The sequence below is a fragment of the Vulpes lagopus genome, chromosome 4 (genome assembly GCF_018345385.1).
Source record: "Vulpes lagopus strain Blue_001 chromosome 4, ASM1834538v1, whole genome shotgun sequence".
Taxonomy (NCBI): domain Eukaryota; kingdom Metazoa; phylum Chordata; class Mammalia; order Carnivora; family Canidae; genus Vulpes; species Vulpes lagopus.
Window position 1 is genome coordinate 115,953,788 of NC_054827.1, and position 16,103 is coordinate 115,969,890.

The 16,103-nt window shown below is 44.7% G+C and overlaps 1 protein-coding gene across 1 annotated transcript in view; it reads left to right on the top strand.

Annotated features, from left to right (window-relative positions):
- Window positions 1-16,103, top strand: part of EFL1 (elongation factor like GTPase 1) — a 121,219-nt gene that overhangs the window by 26,250 nt on the left and 78,866 nt on the right. The window contains exons 8-14 of the mRNA XM_041752671.1: window positions 4,051-4,174; window positions 6,412-6,488; window positions 7,152-7,288; window positions 8,207-8,329; window positions 10,284-10,383; window positions 14,957-15,108; window positions 15,360-15,526. Coding sequence (XP_041608605.1) covers window positions 4,051-4,174; window positions 6,412-6,488; window positions 7,152-7,288; window positions 8,207-8,329; window positions 10,284-10,383; window positions 14,957-15,108; window positions 15,360-15,526 — 880 coding nt within the window. The remainder of the gene's footprint in view (window positions 1-4,050; window positions 4,175-6,411; window positions 6,489-7,151; window positions 7,289-8,206; window positions 8,330-10,283; window positions 10,384-14,956; window positions 15,109-15,359; window positions 15,527-16,103) is intronic.

Below are 16,103 nucleotides of genomic sequence, written 5' to 3' on the forward strand. Positions count from 1 at the left end.
GGCCTAGGGGGAGCCCAACCAATCTTGGCTGTTCTGTCCTCCATTTTACTGGAACGTGCTCTTCATTCCCTTTTGACTGAACAGTTTTTGCCTTGATAGTATAATAAATGACAATACCATGATTTTTCCTTTTTGGTTTGTCATCAGTTATAGATACCAGAGTCCATCTGGTGCCTGTGAAGGTCATACTAAAATTCAGAGTGGAAATATGATGAAAACAGAAACTTCCAACTCTCAGAGAATGTGCCCTTTTCCCACATAGCTGATAACTTGCCGCAGTCACCATTTTGGGCCTCAGCATCCTCAACCAAAAACTAAGAATGTTGGGCTTGGATGATTTTGGAGAATCTCTTTGAGCTAAAAAGTACCGGTTCATTCAGTCATATAACCAGACCAGGCCTGCTAGTTTCCTAATTTGTAAGCATTTTGCTCATAAGTCACAGTGTGGGGGGCTTGTCTTGGAATGATTTCCATAAATAATGTTTCAGGTGAATTTTAGTCTAAATCTCAGAAATTGGTGTAAGTTATTGTGAAAGGAGAAGGGATGGTGAGAGTCTTGAACGGATGGCTTCTGGATCCCTTACAACTCTGGATACTTCCACCTGCTTTCAGCCAGTTACTGAGTTCCCTTGTGTTAGGTAAGGTGGCATTTAGAGATCTGTCATTGCCTGTGGTCAGCACGTGGACATGGTCATTTAAAGGGAGCTGGTGCTGGAAATGGAAGCACTAGAGGCACTCTCCTACTGGCCTTCTCCTCATAAGTCAGTGACTAGGGAAAGGTGGCAACTTCCGGTATCCCTAAAGGTGGGACATGAGCACATTTCAGAATTTGGAGAGTAGTTTAAATTTTCACGCCATGAGACAGGATGAAGTGTGGCTCAAGGCTGAACCTGGGTGTCCGGCCTCAGCCTGTCCTGTTGTAGATGTTAATTTAGGAGAATCTGCTGCACAGAAGCAGAGACACACTGGCTTGGATAGGTCAGAATCTGGCTCCAGTTTTCAATAAGTACAACTGAGTTCCCAACCCTATAGAGTAGTGGCAGGAGTTCTCCCGAAAGCAACTTCTTTTGTCTTTGAACACCAGCATTTTCGGATTCTGCAGTTAACATCAGCCTACTGGGCAGCTTGGACGCAGAACGATATGTGGCCCCAGAACCTGCCACTTGGCCACCTTGTTGCTCAGGAAGATAGACCAGGATGGGTAGGTCGGTAGGTCTGCAGATCTTCCCAAGAATCTCATTTGAGGGTACTCTGTGGAGGAAGTAGATTAAAATAGAATCCAAGAATGGAGAAATTGTCATTGTTTTAAAATTATAACTAATGACAAAATTATGAAGCAGTAGTGGAGGAAGTGCTGATAAGCAAATTTAATGGCAACTATGGGATGAAAAAGAATGAGAAGGATAAAAACCAAGATTTTGGAGATTTCTGTGCATGCGTGTATAAATGAATAATGGAAAGGAGTTGAGGACCATGGCCTGAGCAAATGGGCAGTTTTCTTGCATTATAAATTATGATTCTGATAGAGGTTTGAGATTGTGGATACCTTTGAGTTTACCACTTTTCAAATTAAAAACAGGACATGTATCTGACACAATTTGTACAAGATCTGGAATATGGAAAAGTCTAGGTACCACAAAGTAACATTTAAAAACAATCCTAGAAACATGAGCAGAAATCTTATTAGAAATCCACCTGACAAGAACAATTATGACACTAAGTGCATGGAATACTCCATTGAAGAGATAGCTTTTTAAAAGAAGGAAAACCCCCAAACAAAAACAAAACCAAAAAACCCCAAAGATTTGCTACCTAAAATAGATGAACAGGGAACATAATAGATAAGAGGTAAGTATGAGAGTTTTGGCTTAATATGTCAGTCAAACATGAGCAAAAAGAAAGTCAATTTGGCAGTATTGAAGAACAATGCAGAATTTATAGCAAATATATTGAGGTATAACGATCCTTTTTAATGGATAATGGGCAGAGATTAACTTTGTATCAGTGATCATAACAAAGTGCATGAGACAAAAATAGAAGTATAAGTAGAAATCTATGTGGTTTGGGGAAGATTTTATATCACAGACTGTTAACAGGTCAACTAGAAACATAAATCATGTGAACAGATAATAATTAAAGTCAGAATTTGAGTGTCAGTGAAGGATATATAAAAATTGGGCCTATATCAAGAAAAAAAGCAATTTCAAAAACTATAAAATATGAAAATATTGGAAGTTGGTTGTGCTAATCACTTGGTCATCGCCTTCAATTTAGCCACATAAGAATAGACCCAACTTGCCAGTATGTCGATCAAAGTGTCCGCTTTACTCATTGAGGCCGAACCATCAGGGCAAAGGTTAGGGCTCTCGGCAAAGGTTGGGTTGAAGGACATGCCTGGGACCCTAAGGCCATAGGGCTTGCCTCTCGTTGTCCTGCTCCCATAGGTCCCAGAATGGATCTGCAAATCTGCATGCAGGATTGTACTGAACCTGGCAAAATCCAGTGGTTAGAATTAGAAAACTGCAGGGTGATATGGTCTGCTGACTTGATCTGGATGGAAGGCAGGTTCTGTGCCATGCTCTGGGTGTGCTTCACCACAGGAAGGCGAGGAGGCCCTGCTCTCTCTACTGGTGATGTGCCACTGGATTGGGAGAGAGACTAGTTAATGTTCTTTCAGCCTTCCATGGCAGAGAAGCTGTCGGGCTGTGGACTGAGTTGGGAGTTTGTGGAGAGAACAAATTTAAGTTAATCATATATAATATATATACAAAACCTATATATAATTTACATGTGTAATAAATATAAACAAAATAATAATAGAAACTAAAATTTTGGAAAATTAAAAAAAAAACAAAAACCCTTTACCTGAACAAATAACTGTGGAATCAGATGAGAAATTAAGCTGATAATAGTGAGTCACTTTGAGGTGGCCTCTTGATGCCAGCTCTGGAATGTAAATAGCCTGTAACCTCATAATCAGGATTTTGATTCCTGGTTGGGTCTTTTCTCTCCCTGCATCCTCAGTGAAAGGGACATTGGGTATTTATCTCCAGCACTTTCTGTGGTGCCTGCCCTTGCTGCTAAGCTGAAGCCTGATGCTTTTCACGTCTCTGGTTCCGACTGCAACCATGAACTAGCTTCCTATGCTCCCATCAGGGTTCCATTATCGTGAGAGAATTTCGGCTCATCGGACTAAGCTGTAGTTAACCCCTGGATTCTGGCAATACCACACTTGCTGACACTCTGTAAAAACTTGTCAAGAGTCTGTTACCTGTGGACTGTGTGCCATGGACAAGATAGCAGGCATCTTCCCAGATGCTGGTGCTTTGACAACTGGACTCACACTTCTGTGAAGTGTGCTATTCCATGCAGAAAAGATTTTTTTTTTTTCTTGGTCTTTGATCCAGACGGCACAGAGCTACAGATAGCACCTCACATTGTTAAGTGACTACGTTCTGTGGCTGGGGTTTGCAGTTGAGCAGACCTGGGTGCTAACTGGTTTTTCTGAAGGCGGGGGAGAGCTTAGTAAGCATGCCTATGTTTCCTATTGAATCCAGGATGCTAAAAGGTCTTTTTCTGGCAGGCTCTGGCTCTGTAGTGTTTTCCATTGTGAGCACCAGGCACCTTTAGTAGCAAAGGGCAGAAACAAAGTTTATTGCTGGCATAGTTGCAGAGGGCAGCTGGAGTCTGCATCTCCTTAACGCTTGTGCCTCTTGCCTTGCTTTACACATGCAGAGTTACAAAAGGGAGCCATAGAATGAACTCTAATCCTATGAATGTAGAGCGGCTGGGCAAGATCATGGGCTCTGAAGCCAGACTGCTTGGATTTGAGTCCCAACCTCATGTGTTACCTATATAATATCTCATGTGCTTCAGCTTTTTCTGTACAATGGGGGAGGTCATTAGTACCAGCTCATCAGAAGTGGAAATGAGGGCATGTAGTAGTACATCTAGAGCACTTTGAACAGAACCTGACAGAAATAGTGGAGTGTTAGCTACACTCATAATAAGTGTTGTTACTAATAATACAAACACTTGCTTTTCTTTCAGGGTTGAGCACTTTGCCACAATCTACAGTCAAAAAATTGGCATCAAAAAGGAAGTTCTTCTGAAAACCTTGTGGGGAGATTATTACATCAATATGAAGGCTAAGAAGATCATGAAGGTTGATCAGGTGATGTGGCATTTGTCCCTTTTGTGTGTCAGCCACATTCTTGCCCTGATATTCACACTTGTACCGTAACATCTCTGGTAGATATAATTTGGTTTTGGTTAAAGTGGGTCAGTTCATGGGATGCCTGGGTGGCTCAGTGGTTGAGCATCTGGGTTCAGCTCAGGGCATGATCCCAGTTCCCGGGGATCGAGTCCCACATCAGGCTCCCTGCAAGGAGCCTGCTTCTCCCTCTGCCTATGTCTCTGCCTCTCTTTCTGTGTCTCTCATGAATAAATAAATGAAATCTTTAAAATAAAAAAAAAAAAGTGGGTCAGTTCATGAGGGGTTCACGTTAACATGTCTCACTTCCAAGAATTGCTTAAATGGAATTCTTTAAATTCAGGGAACAAAGAACTGCTTTTTGTTTATTTCTTTTCTTTCTTTTTTTAAGAGGAACAAAATTCTTAGACTCCATGCACTTGAAGAGACATATTTTGCATCAACCTTTTTTTTTTTTTTTAACGATTTTATTTATTTATTCATGAGAAACAGAAACAGAGAGAGAGGGGGCAGGCAGAGGGAGAAGCAGGCTCCATGCAGGGAGCCTGTGCATCAAGTTTTTGTGTGTCTGTCCCCTTCATTGTAAAGAGACGACTCTTTCTGAACATGCTGTATTCCTAGGCTTAGCTCCTGGCCTTCTCTCGCTGAACACTGGTCACCATGCCTACTGATGGGGAGAGGCAGGTGCTTCTGGGACCCTTCCTTCTATAGGGATAACTGATGGGTGCAGGGCTGCTGAGTCACAGAACCTTAAAGGATACTTTCCTTGACGCTGCTTTGTTGTTTGTTGTTTTTAATGTAAAATTCAGGATTTTATAAATTTATTCTCATGGAAGAGCATATATATATTTCCTTTTAGAAAATATTTGTAAATACAAAGCTATAAGAAAAGAATAGAAGCCAACGCTGCTAGTGCTGTGGTTTTAATTTTTTTCATTCTTTTAGAATAGAGATGTCCATCCCTCAGCTGAGCTTATATTGTTTATATAACATGGCTGGATTTTTGCTTGACATCATATCGTGAACATCTTCCTGTGACATTAAAAGCCTTTTATAGGGCAGCCCGGGTGGCTCAGTGGTTTAGCGCTGCCTTCAGTCCAGGGTGTGATCCCGGGGTCCTGGGATCAAGTTCCGCATCGGGCTCCCTGCATGGAGCCTGCTTCTCCCTCTGCCTGTGTCTCTGCCTCTCTCTCTCTCTGTCTCTCATGAATGAATGAATGAATGAATGAATGAATAAATAAATAAATAAATAAAATATATTTTATTTATATATGTATATAAAAATATACTTTTTTTTAAAGATTTTATTTATTTATTCATGGGAGACAGAGAGAGAGAGAGAGAGAGAGGCAGAGACACAGGCAGAGGGAGTAGCAGGCTCCATGCAGAGAGCCTGATGTGGGTCTCTATCCTGGCTCTCCAGGATCCCGCCCTGGGCTAAAGGTGGCGCTAAACCACTGAACCACCAGGGCTGCCCAAATATACTGTTTTATAAACAGTATATTTTAAAAAGGAGCCGGTGTAGTGAGGTGGCAAAGAGCACCCAAGAGTCCAAGTCTGTATTTGAATCTTGGCTCTGCTGCTACCAGCTCTGTGGACTGTCCTCATTCTTACATCTGTAAGCTGGAGACGGTCATCCTTATCTCGTTACTCACCTGTCCTTGGGGAAAGGGGTGGCCATGTACATTCCATCTCATGTGTGTGACGGTATCCTTCTTGAGGTGCCATTATTTTGCATATAGTTTGGTAAGAGAAATGATAGGGTTTTTGTTGTTGTTGTTGTTGTTGTTGTTGTTGTTTTAGTATCCTTTTCCTCAAAGTTGAACATTTTTCATATTTAAGAGCATTGTTTAGAAGTCTGTGGAAGGGACCTGCACATACAGTGTGACATTTTTCGTGCTTGGCCTGGATGTCATGCATGCCTTTGATGGCAGTGCTAGGGCAGTTGCAGTGACATGCCCCAAGTGGTTCTCATCATCTGTCAAGTCCCTGCTCCCAGAGAAAAAGAACAGTGGTTTGTTATATCCACTGCATGTTATTGGCTGTTTAGCGCATTCTTACAACTGTTTCCAGCTACTTTATTGCTAAATGAATGTTTTCTGGTAGAAATGAGACCTGTTGTTAATAAAACATGTCAAGGATGAATAAGCTACCTGTTAAAAATTCAGAAACTTAAGTGCATGTGTTCTTTTTTACAGGCAAAAGGAAAGAAACCTTTATTTGTGCAGCTGATCCTGGAGAATATATGGAGTTTGTATGATGCCGTCTTGAAAAAGTAAGACTGCCATAAAATCGTCTATCTTTGGGCAGTATGATCCACCCTCACCTTCAGGGTCGATGAGCCACATGCTTCAGAAACCTTAGTTGGTCAAGGAAGTGAGCAGAGCCTTTGAAGACCAGCCAGTCACAGGGAGCAGGAGGGAAAGAACGGTAGTCAGGGTTCCCCAGGATGCTGAGATGAGGGGACACAGGGATGGAGGGAAACACTGGGTCTTTGTCTTTATAAACTCAGCCTAAAATAAAGTAGTAATTGTAGCAGAAAGGGTGTTTGATATCTAGGATCATTAATTGGGAACTTGGGAACACTTTGCCTGAAACCAGTGGAAATGAAATTTTGCTTTAGTAAATTCAGAGTTTTTCCAGAGTTGGAATCATGACCTTGAGCATTCGCACATAAGGCTGCTTTCCTGGTCACCACAGCTCACCTACGGGGCCTGGAGTGGTGCCCCCCTGGGAGCCCTGCAGGAGGGGGATCTTGGAAAGTAAGGGTGTCGGGAACGAACTGCCCCCCACCATGGCAGGTGCCCCCTCCATGGGTATGTTCAGGTCCTTGTAGCAGACGTACATTAGAAGTAAGTGTGTCAGAGAATGTGGAGTTCCATTTCCTGTCTGCTCCCTCCTGTCTCTGACTTTCCCTCCGCTTGTATGCTTACTACAGGGACAGAGAAAAAATTGATAAAATAGTGACTTCTTTAGGATTGAAAATTGGAGCCCGAGAGGCACGACATTCAGATCCTAAAGTTCAGATTAATGCCATCTGCAGCCAGTGGCTTCCCATCTCCCATGCTGTGCTCGGTATCCTTTGCCTGGATGGTTTGTAATGAAATCATGGTTCTGACAAAACTGGAGAAAACATCATGTTACTGGCAATCAGGAAATCCTTTGGAGATAACACATCAAAATAAGTCTTCTGTACTTAGTACTCTGCTATGAAGCTGTATTTACTGCTTTTACAAATGAATGTTCTGGTACTGATTTATGGTCTTACTAAACCAACTCACATACAGGTTCTTTCAAGAAGATGCATTTTTTTAATTTTTATTTGGTAGTTTGTAAAAATAAAATATTTTACTAAGATTTACATATAAGTAGATAATTTAGGTGTTTATGTTATGTTAGATCAGTGTTTAATTTTAGTGCTATATTTTCTTAGCCTTTTGATATTTCTCATCATATTAGTGACTACCAGAAGACTTGATTTGAGGTGGTGCACCTTAACTGAGGTGATTTTATAGGTGAATTCAGATCGTCTTCTTGTTCACTGGTGTGCGTGTCCCACGCAGTCCCCACATGGAGGGCTTTGGGTACAGGGTCCTGGGTGTGGGCTGGCAGTGACACCTCACCCCTGCAGTGACACTGGCTCTGGTCAGGGACATTCCAGTATCCTGGCTGGTGGCTGATGGTTGTTTGATAGAAGCTTAGATAGACTGAAACCATGTGAAGCCGAGCTACTAAGCTATGCTGCCTTCTCTTGCTCCCTGGGCCATCCATGTCCTAGAATATCTGTGCCAAGGGTCCTTCCCAGGCTGTAGCGAGTCTGTGAACTCCTTGGAAGTGTGTCTGTACCATGAGATGTGGTGCACAGCGTTTCTCAGCTCAGGCATTTCCTGGATAGACCAACACTGTCACCTCGGTACATAGTGTGCACTGGGAATCTGTATCTGGGTGAAGGGCATGTGTTCGAGGTTGTGAGCCCTTGACAGCAGACGTCAGCTATGGTATGCCAGAAGCTTCCCAGCCCCCTGGATATGACAGCCGAGAGGGTGGAGAGACTGATGTGCACAGGATCACAGACATTCGACTCTCTGCCGCCGGAAACCCAGGCCCTGAAAGCAGGTGAGGTAGAGGTGCCCTCAGCATGTGCCGTAGTTCGGACCATCCTCAGTCAAGGCTGCTCTAGATCAGTTTGTCAAATGCCAGTTTGCTAAATGACCAGTTCCACAAAAGGCCATTTTGCCAGAGCTTCAGCGTTGCTGTTTTGTTCACTCCTGGGGTGGGACATCAGAGGTTCTGAGCCTCATCCCTTCTGCCTGGATCTCATCTCAGAAGCCACTGGGACCCTCTGACCAGCCCCTCACAGCCAATAAGGTGTCACTGAGCTGCTGTGTCACCAGCATGGCTGGGTCCCTAGTGACTGTGCCAACGGTTCCAGGGCTGGGCTTCTCACTGCTCCCCACAGGAGGAGAGCTGCCTGTTCCAGGCTCTGAAAGGCTCCATAAGGTCCCCTGCATGTACTCCCCATTGCCACTTCTTTTCCTCCCGTTCTGTTGAATTTGTAGCCTACATCCCCAAAACCACTTGGTTGCTGTTCTCGGGGCCCCTATTGACTCTCCTTTGAACAATTATCCAATTAGACCTGCTCCAGCGCTTAACCCAGCAGGTCACTCCTTCCTCCTTGAGGCATTTTGTTATCTGGGTGTCCAGGCGTCCCACCAGCCTCTGCTTTCCTCCCTGGCTGGTTATTCTTACCCTCTGTTCCTGGCTCCTCTCCCTCCTTTTCCTTTCTCTTTTAGGCGGGAGGCTCCAAGCAGGGCCTGTGTTCCCTCTCCTGGCGATCCCACCCGTCTTGGGGCTTTCTACAGCAGCATCTGCCCATGGTTCTCACTCGTGTGTCTCGGGGTCTGTGTGCCCCCTCGGCTCTGGACTCAGGTGCCCACAGCACCTCTCTCTGCTTGGCTGTCTGAGAAGCACCTGAACCCTAACATACCCCAAGTGGGCTTCTTCCCTACTCCCTCAGCCTGCCTCTCCTGGTTATTTCCAGCTCCGTCATAGGAGACTGGGTCCTTTCATTTGCTCACTCTAGAAAGCTCAGAGTGATCCGTGGCTCTTAAGTTTACTCACAGCCCTGCGTCCAGTCCATCTGCACATCTTGCATATTCCTGCCTCGAAATCTATGCAGAATTCACCTACTTCCCAGCATTTCTGCTTCTGTCTCCTTGGGCCACGCCACCGTGATCTCTCATTAGGATGTTAATATAGCTTTCACCCAGAGTTCCCTCTTCCACTCTGGTTTCCTCTGGTTCTCTCCCCAGTGCAGCCTGAGTGATCCTAGACAGTGTGGTCTTGACAGCCTTGCACCGGCGTCCCCAGCAAGACACCTGCTGTATGCTTCTTCTGATTTCCTGTAGCTTTGCTCCTATTTCAGTATTACTGTTGAATTCTTTAATCTTTGTGCACATTATTTTGATGGGGGGGGGTGACTTTTTTTTTTTTTAAGAAATTTACCAATCAGTGGTTTTATACCTCCAGTAAGGTTGAGAAAAATGTCAGTGTATTGATCTGAAATTGCATTAGAATGTTTAGATTTAGGGAAAATTGACATGTTTATAATATTGAATCTTTATTTCTAAGTGTTTTGTTACTGGCATGGTGATATAATTTTGTCCATTTTCTAACTTGTGTAACTTTTACGTATTTTATTAATAAGCTGCTTTGTGGGCTGTTGACATGTGGTAGGATTTCTCAGTTTTACCCTCTCTCAGGATGTAGGGAGGGATTTATGAGGGCTTGTAGTAGGGGCAAGGGGCTAGCACTCTTTGCAGGCTTCAGCTCCCAGCCCTCCTTCTGCTCTGTTTATTTCACCTTTCTTTCTCCATTTCTACCAGCTCTGCTTGCTTTTACTCTACTATGTTCTAGCAATTTTATACTTTTCTAAATAGAAATTTTATTGTAGTTATAAAAGATTATAGGCTGGGAGATGATGCCATATTCTAAGCATCCTGTGTTTTAGAAGTCTGCCTTTCTGGTAATGGGCAAAGCTAGTGACATTTTTCCTTCCTATTTGTTTTAGCTTTCCTGAAATGTGGAAGCGAGGACACTGCTCCAGTTATTATCTTTGTTTCCAAAATGTTTGCAGTTGATGCCAAGGCTCTGCCCCAGAATAAACCCAGGTAAGGAGAAGGGGGAGGTTGGGCTGGGCCCTGGAGATGGTGTGTGTTTGGGGGGGCACAGAGGTGGCATAGGTGGGAGTGTGCAGAGAGCCCTTTTCCTCCTCAGGCCGGGATGGGTTCTGAGCATCCCCTGTGGGAGTGCACACTGTGCACAGTGCAGTATATTTCTGTGATCTCTCTGTAGGAGGCATTGTTGAGTCAGTGCCAAGATGATTGATTTGAATTCATGTAAATTCAAGAATCATAATCCAGTAGCCACAGTTCATTTTTATTGATCATCTGGCAAGTTTTCCAAGCCCATTTTGATGACCTCATGGGGATTTATGAATGCCTGAGCATGAGTGCTGATCTGTGTGTTTGTGGCAGGAGGCAGACACCCCCAGAGATGGATTATTTCTCACATTGCCCATGGCTTGGAGAATCTCTTCTACATCATCTCGGTTTCCATGTATGTTACCCTCCTTCCCGACTCCACCACTTCTCCATCTAGTTCAGATCCTCATCAGTTCCTATTAAAATTTACAGCAGCAGCCTCCTGTCTGGTTCCCCGTACTGTCTCAGCCTCTGCCAATCCATGGGCCACCTTCCTTCAGTGTGATTGTGGGGTCTGGAAGCTCCTCTTTCTGTAGTACCCACATCTACTCTGGATGTTCTCTGTAGGGATCTTCTCAGTAACCTGAGAGAAATAATGTAAATATTACTTCTTAAGAATGTCCACCAACTTGGGAGCATCTTAAATCTTACTCTTCTGTCTTGTGAATAATAATGGCAGTAACAGTAATCACTGGCTGTTGTCTACAGAGCTCTTACAGTATTCGTATCTCACCACCCATGGTGAGAGAGAGATCTAACAGCACTTCTCCAGTGGAAGGATTTAGGGTTTCAGATTCACCTGTGACGAAAATAAGGATCCTGGAGAAGAGTGAGTTAGGTGCTCCAGGTCACAATGCTGGAAGGAGGCCACTGGGGCTGTAGTTTGCTGCCTGGAATCTGGCCTTGCTCATCCAGGGTGGCTTTTCCTTCTTTTTTTCTTTTCTTTTTCTTTTTTCCAGCTTCTGCATTTGGTTTTACTCTTCATGTAACTTTGAAAATGCCACTCTGCTGCTCCTTAGCTTCTCACTGAGTATTCTGGAAAGTTCCACCCAGTGTGGCTTTTCAGCTTCTGCTCCTAAATTTAGGAGCTATCAAATGTCTAGCAGCCATCCAACCTCCCAGCCCTTCTAGATTTTGGGCCTTTGTTTTTGCTCTTCTCAACTGTAGTTGATCATGAATTCTTGCTAGTATGTACTTGGTCTAAATGCCTGGTAAGTAACATCCTATTGCGAGTTTTTAGGCGGTTCCTTTTCCCCTGAATCTCTGAGTCTGTGTGTTGCTTTCGTTTCCTTCTCAAGAACCAGTTCCTTCCAGTTATGAGATCCTGTTTCAAACAGAAGCCACTTTTTGGGTCTGTTGCTTCCCCCATCTCATCTCTGGTAGCAGCTGCAGCAACATGTCCCCTGACACTCTAGCATCGCCCAGCCAGAGCATGAGCATTTTGTGTGGAGCCCAAAGGATGGATGGCTATGCGTCCTTGCAGCATTTCCTTCACTCCCCACTCTTCTCCCCAGCCTTCCAGGCAGCGTGCTTGCCTCTGACCCCTTCATCTCTGCTGTTGGGTCAGTAATCAGTAATGCCCCTCCATTCGGGAAGTACCATCAATGGTTTGTTCAGCTACAGCCTGAGGAACTTGTCACCCACAGCTGTTCTTTGTCTGATCAAGCTCTGTTTCCTTGTAAATAAATTCCTCTTTATTCTCCACAAATGCTGGAAATGCAGTGGGGACTCTGTGTGAGTCCCTGTCCAGCTGTCTGCTCTGTTTCCCTGCACCACTGCCCTAGCCCCTAGCAGCGCTGGGCACAGAGTGAGCATTCACGGGATGGCTGGGCAAATGCTCAGACGGGCAGGGAGCCTCTGTGCATTGGATGCTGACTTGATGACTATGACTATAAATGCTAATTTATTACACACTGTGTCATGAATTTAGGGAGAATGAGGATGTAATTTATGTGAATAAATATGTTTCTTTCTTAACCAAAGTTAAAGTGATTTACTTAATGTGATGATGATATTATCATCTTTAATTCCTTCTGAATGGGAGACATCCTGAGGATAATGAGCACAGGGTTTGGAGTCAGATCTGGATTTGAATTGTGGCTTCTCCATTTATTTTCCGGGTGACTCTGGGTCAGGTTAAATTTCCTAAGCCTCTGCTTTATCATCTGTAACGTAGGAATGATAATATCTATTTCATTTAATTGTTGTAACAATTATGCACTGTAATTATGCAAAGTGATTAAGAGGATGTCAAGATCCTAGTGATAAGCTCGTTGAAGGAGACTTTTTCTTCATGGGCAAATAGGTGTCTTGTATTTTTTCCTCCCTGTTCTAATGAAGATATTACATCCTACATTTATATTTTAACTTGCACTTTTCAGATATTCTTGTAAGAGGTTTTATTTTTTTTATTTTTATTTTTTTTAAGATTTTAATTTATTCATGAGAGACACAGAGAGAGAGGCAGAGACTCAGGCAGAGGGAGAAGCAAGCTCCATGCAGGGAGCCCGATGTGGGACTCGATCCCAGGACTCTGGAATCACGACCTGAGCCAAAGGCAGACACTCAACCATTGAGCCACCCAGGTGTCCCTTGTAAGAGGTTTTAGCAAGAGTCTACAAACATGGGGCTGATGGATGGGACAGTTGGAGTGTTGCCCCTCGTGGAGCAGGGTAAGAGGAAGAGTGTAGGCCATCGCAAGGAGAGGGAGAGGTGGGTTTGTTGGATGTTTCTCCAGAGGACAGAACTGCATCTGTGGTGGGAAATGATGAGGAAGCAGACCTATTCCATACTTTAAAGGGCTTCTAATACTTAGAACTTCCAGGAGGGGAGCTGATCTCCTGCAGGGGAAGCCAGCGCCTCCAGTACCAGCAGTTTTGGTTGGCTCAAGACACACCTGACTAGTCTGTTCTCAGAGATTACTTGCTCAGGTTTTGTGTCCTATGATGCAGCCATGCAGTGATGTGGGGCTGACCAAAAAAGACAGCTCCTAGAACCAACTCATCTTTTTTGAGGGGCAGTTGCCAAGGGTGGTAGAACTAGTATCCAGTCCTGTTGGGAGGCCTTGTCTAACAGACGGAATGTGAAGGGTACAGCAGTGCACGGTCAGTGCTGTAAGCAGTCGTCTTCCAGGCTAACCCACCTGAAGTAGGAAGGAGAAGGGTTTTAGGGCCCTCGGCTTAGGAGCTCCATGAGTATGTGGCCATTTCAAATGCATGGGAACAGTGTATATGCAGAAGGACTGTCTGAATGGTTCCTGTACTTAGGGGAGGGGGGCGGGGAGCAGGATGGCAGGGTGGGGATGAGATTACCTGTTGGGTGTCAGGTCAGAGATCAGAGAGAAAATCACAGTGCCAAAGGTGAGGGACAGCAGGAGGGAGGCACAGAGTGACAGGACCAGGTGGCAGAGCTCAGCTTCTAGAGCTAGAGCATAAAATTAGGAACAGAAATTTCTTGGTCTTGAGTTTCTTGGTGCTTGGTCCCAGAGTACAGGGCTGAGATGCTATAGTGCTGCCAGCACTAGGGTAGCAGTTGCTCTTGCTTTGTGCGGGGGTTGAGGACGCACGTAGGCTTAGGAAGGCACATGGGAAAGAGCCAGATCCTGGGACTTAGTGCGCCTGCCTGGTTTCCACCTTCCAAACTTAAACTCCTAAACAGAATGTCCATTTTTATTCAGTTTAGCGCTTTCCTTTTGAAAAGACTTTTGTTATTAATTAAGGCTGTATGTGCATTTTTTGTGGCCTGATAGACTCGACGGTAACTCTTTAGGAAGAATACCTGGACCCCCTCCCTCACCCCAACCAAGACTAACGCCCAGTGAACCCACAGACACACCCATGCCCTGCCTTTTCTACGGTGCACTGAGGTCTGACGCTGCGGCTGATAATCACAGTGTGACCTTTCAGGCCTGCTGAACCAGCGTTCAGCCTGACCTTGAACCCTGCCTCTTGGACCCCAGTTCTCCCTGAAGATATGTTTTTGTGCTTGTGGAGAAAACTTCCATTTCCTACTGAGGTCTTACCCTTGCTTCTCTACAGGGGTGCTATGAGCCCTGGTACCTGCCTCATTCAGAAGAAATGTGGGCATTGCAGAAAGGCCTTGTGCTGCTGTGGGTGCTCTGGATGGGGACATGGATGTGGGCATTACAGAGAGACCCATGCTGTTGTGGGTGGTTGTGTATGGGGAGGTGGATGTGGGTGTTACAGAGAGGCCCTGTGCTGCTGTGGCTGACTCAGGGGACATGGGCTCCCCCATGTCAGTTTGTAAGCTCTTTATAGCTGGGGATATACACTCTCTCTCTTCTAGAGAGAGCCCACGAGGCTTTCTCTTCTGTCACCACAACTGGGGGAAACCTTTTGCTTGGAGGGGACCTGTGACCATCATTGTCATCCAGCCACACTGATAGTTGCCGTTTCCCTGCTCCGGCTACTAAGAGGTTCATGGTGCTGCTGGATGTTAACATATCTGTGATCTCCTGTAGACCTCTCACTCAGGAAGAAATTGCTCAGAGGCGTGAGCGTGCAAAGCAGAGGCACGCAGAGAAGCTGGCAGCAGCGCAGGGCCAGGCACCCATGGAGCCCCCCCAGGGTGGGAGTGCCCTTGAAACAAGTCCACAGGCAGAAGAGCCAAAAGGTATAGTTTTCCTAAATAGGTTTGAAGTAAGTTTTTGTTTTTGTTTTTTAACTTAGAACACTCATCCTATAGCTCTTGAGCTTGGCTTTAATCATAACTTTGATCAGTATTCCGCCATTCTGGGTGTTTCTTTCCTGAAACTGGGCCAGGTGTGCCTTATTCAGTGCTCCCTCTGTGTTTGTAGCGTTTCTAGGTGGGTCCTGGATTGGAAAGAGTGTTCTTAGCACTCATTATCCTTTTGTTTCCGGCAGGCGATGAGCATCAGCTGGAGACTGTGACCCTTAAATCTCTGCCCCAGGAAGGAAACAACCAAGAGTCTTTTATTGCATTTGCTCGCGTGTTCAGTGGTGTGGCTCGAAGAGGAAAGAAAATTTTTGTCTTGGGGCCTAAATACAGTCCCATTGAGTTTTTGCAGCGGGTAAGAATTGGAAGGAAAACATTAGTATATTGTTTCAAGGTTCTTAATATCTTTTCAAACTGGTTGTATTTGCCTTATTGGCAGGTTGGTTTTGTCTCTAGAAAGGCACATTCATATGAATCCATAGATCTCCTCTTATGTTGCTTTGGTGACATGTGTTAAATCTGTCTCACTTAGTAGCATTTGGAAAACTAAACCAGTATATGGACTCTGTTTTCAGGCCTTATTTAATTAATCATAAGTCTTTTCAAGGCTCAAGAAAAGATATGATAAGAGCAGCTGTCATGCTGGAGTCAAGGCAATGTCAGATCTTCACTAAATATGGAGATCCAAAAACTGGGTGACACAGGCAGAGAGCAGGTGGCTGGCAGCCATTGCCTGGCAGGTAGGTCCCAGAAATTGATCAGGAGGCTCAGGCAGGTGAACAGCCAGCCTCTAAGTGCTCCTGAGCCAAAGTGCAAGAAAGAAACCATAGGCTCGAGCTACTACAACATTTTTGGACATAAGCAAAGTGTATATGTAGTAGTTAAGTTTTGAAGGTCGTAGGATAATGAAGATGCCAGAGGTCCTGGGAGTG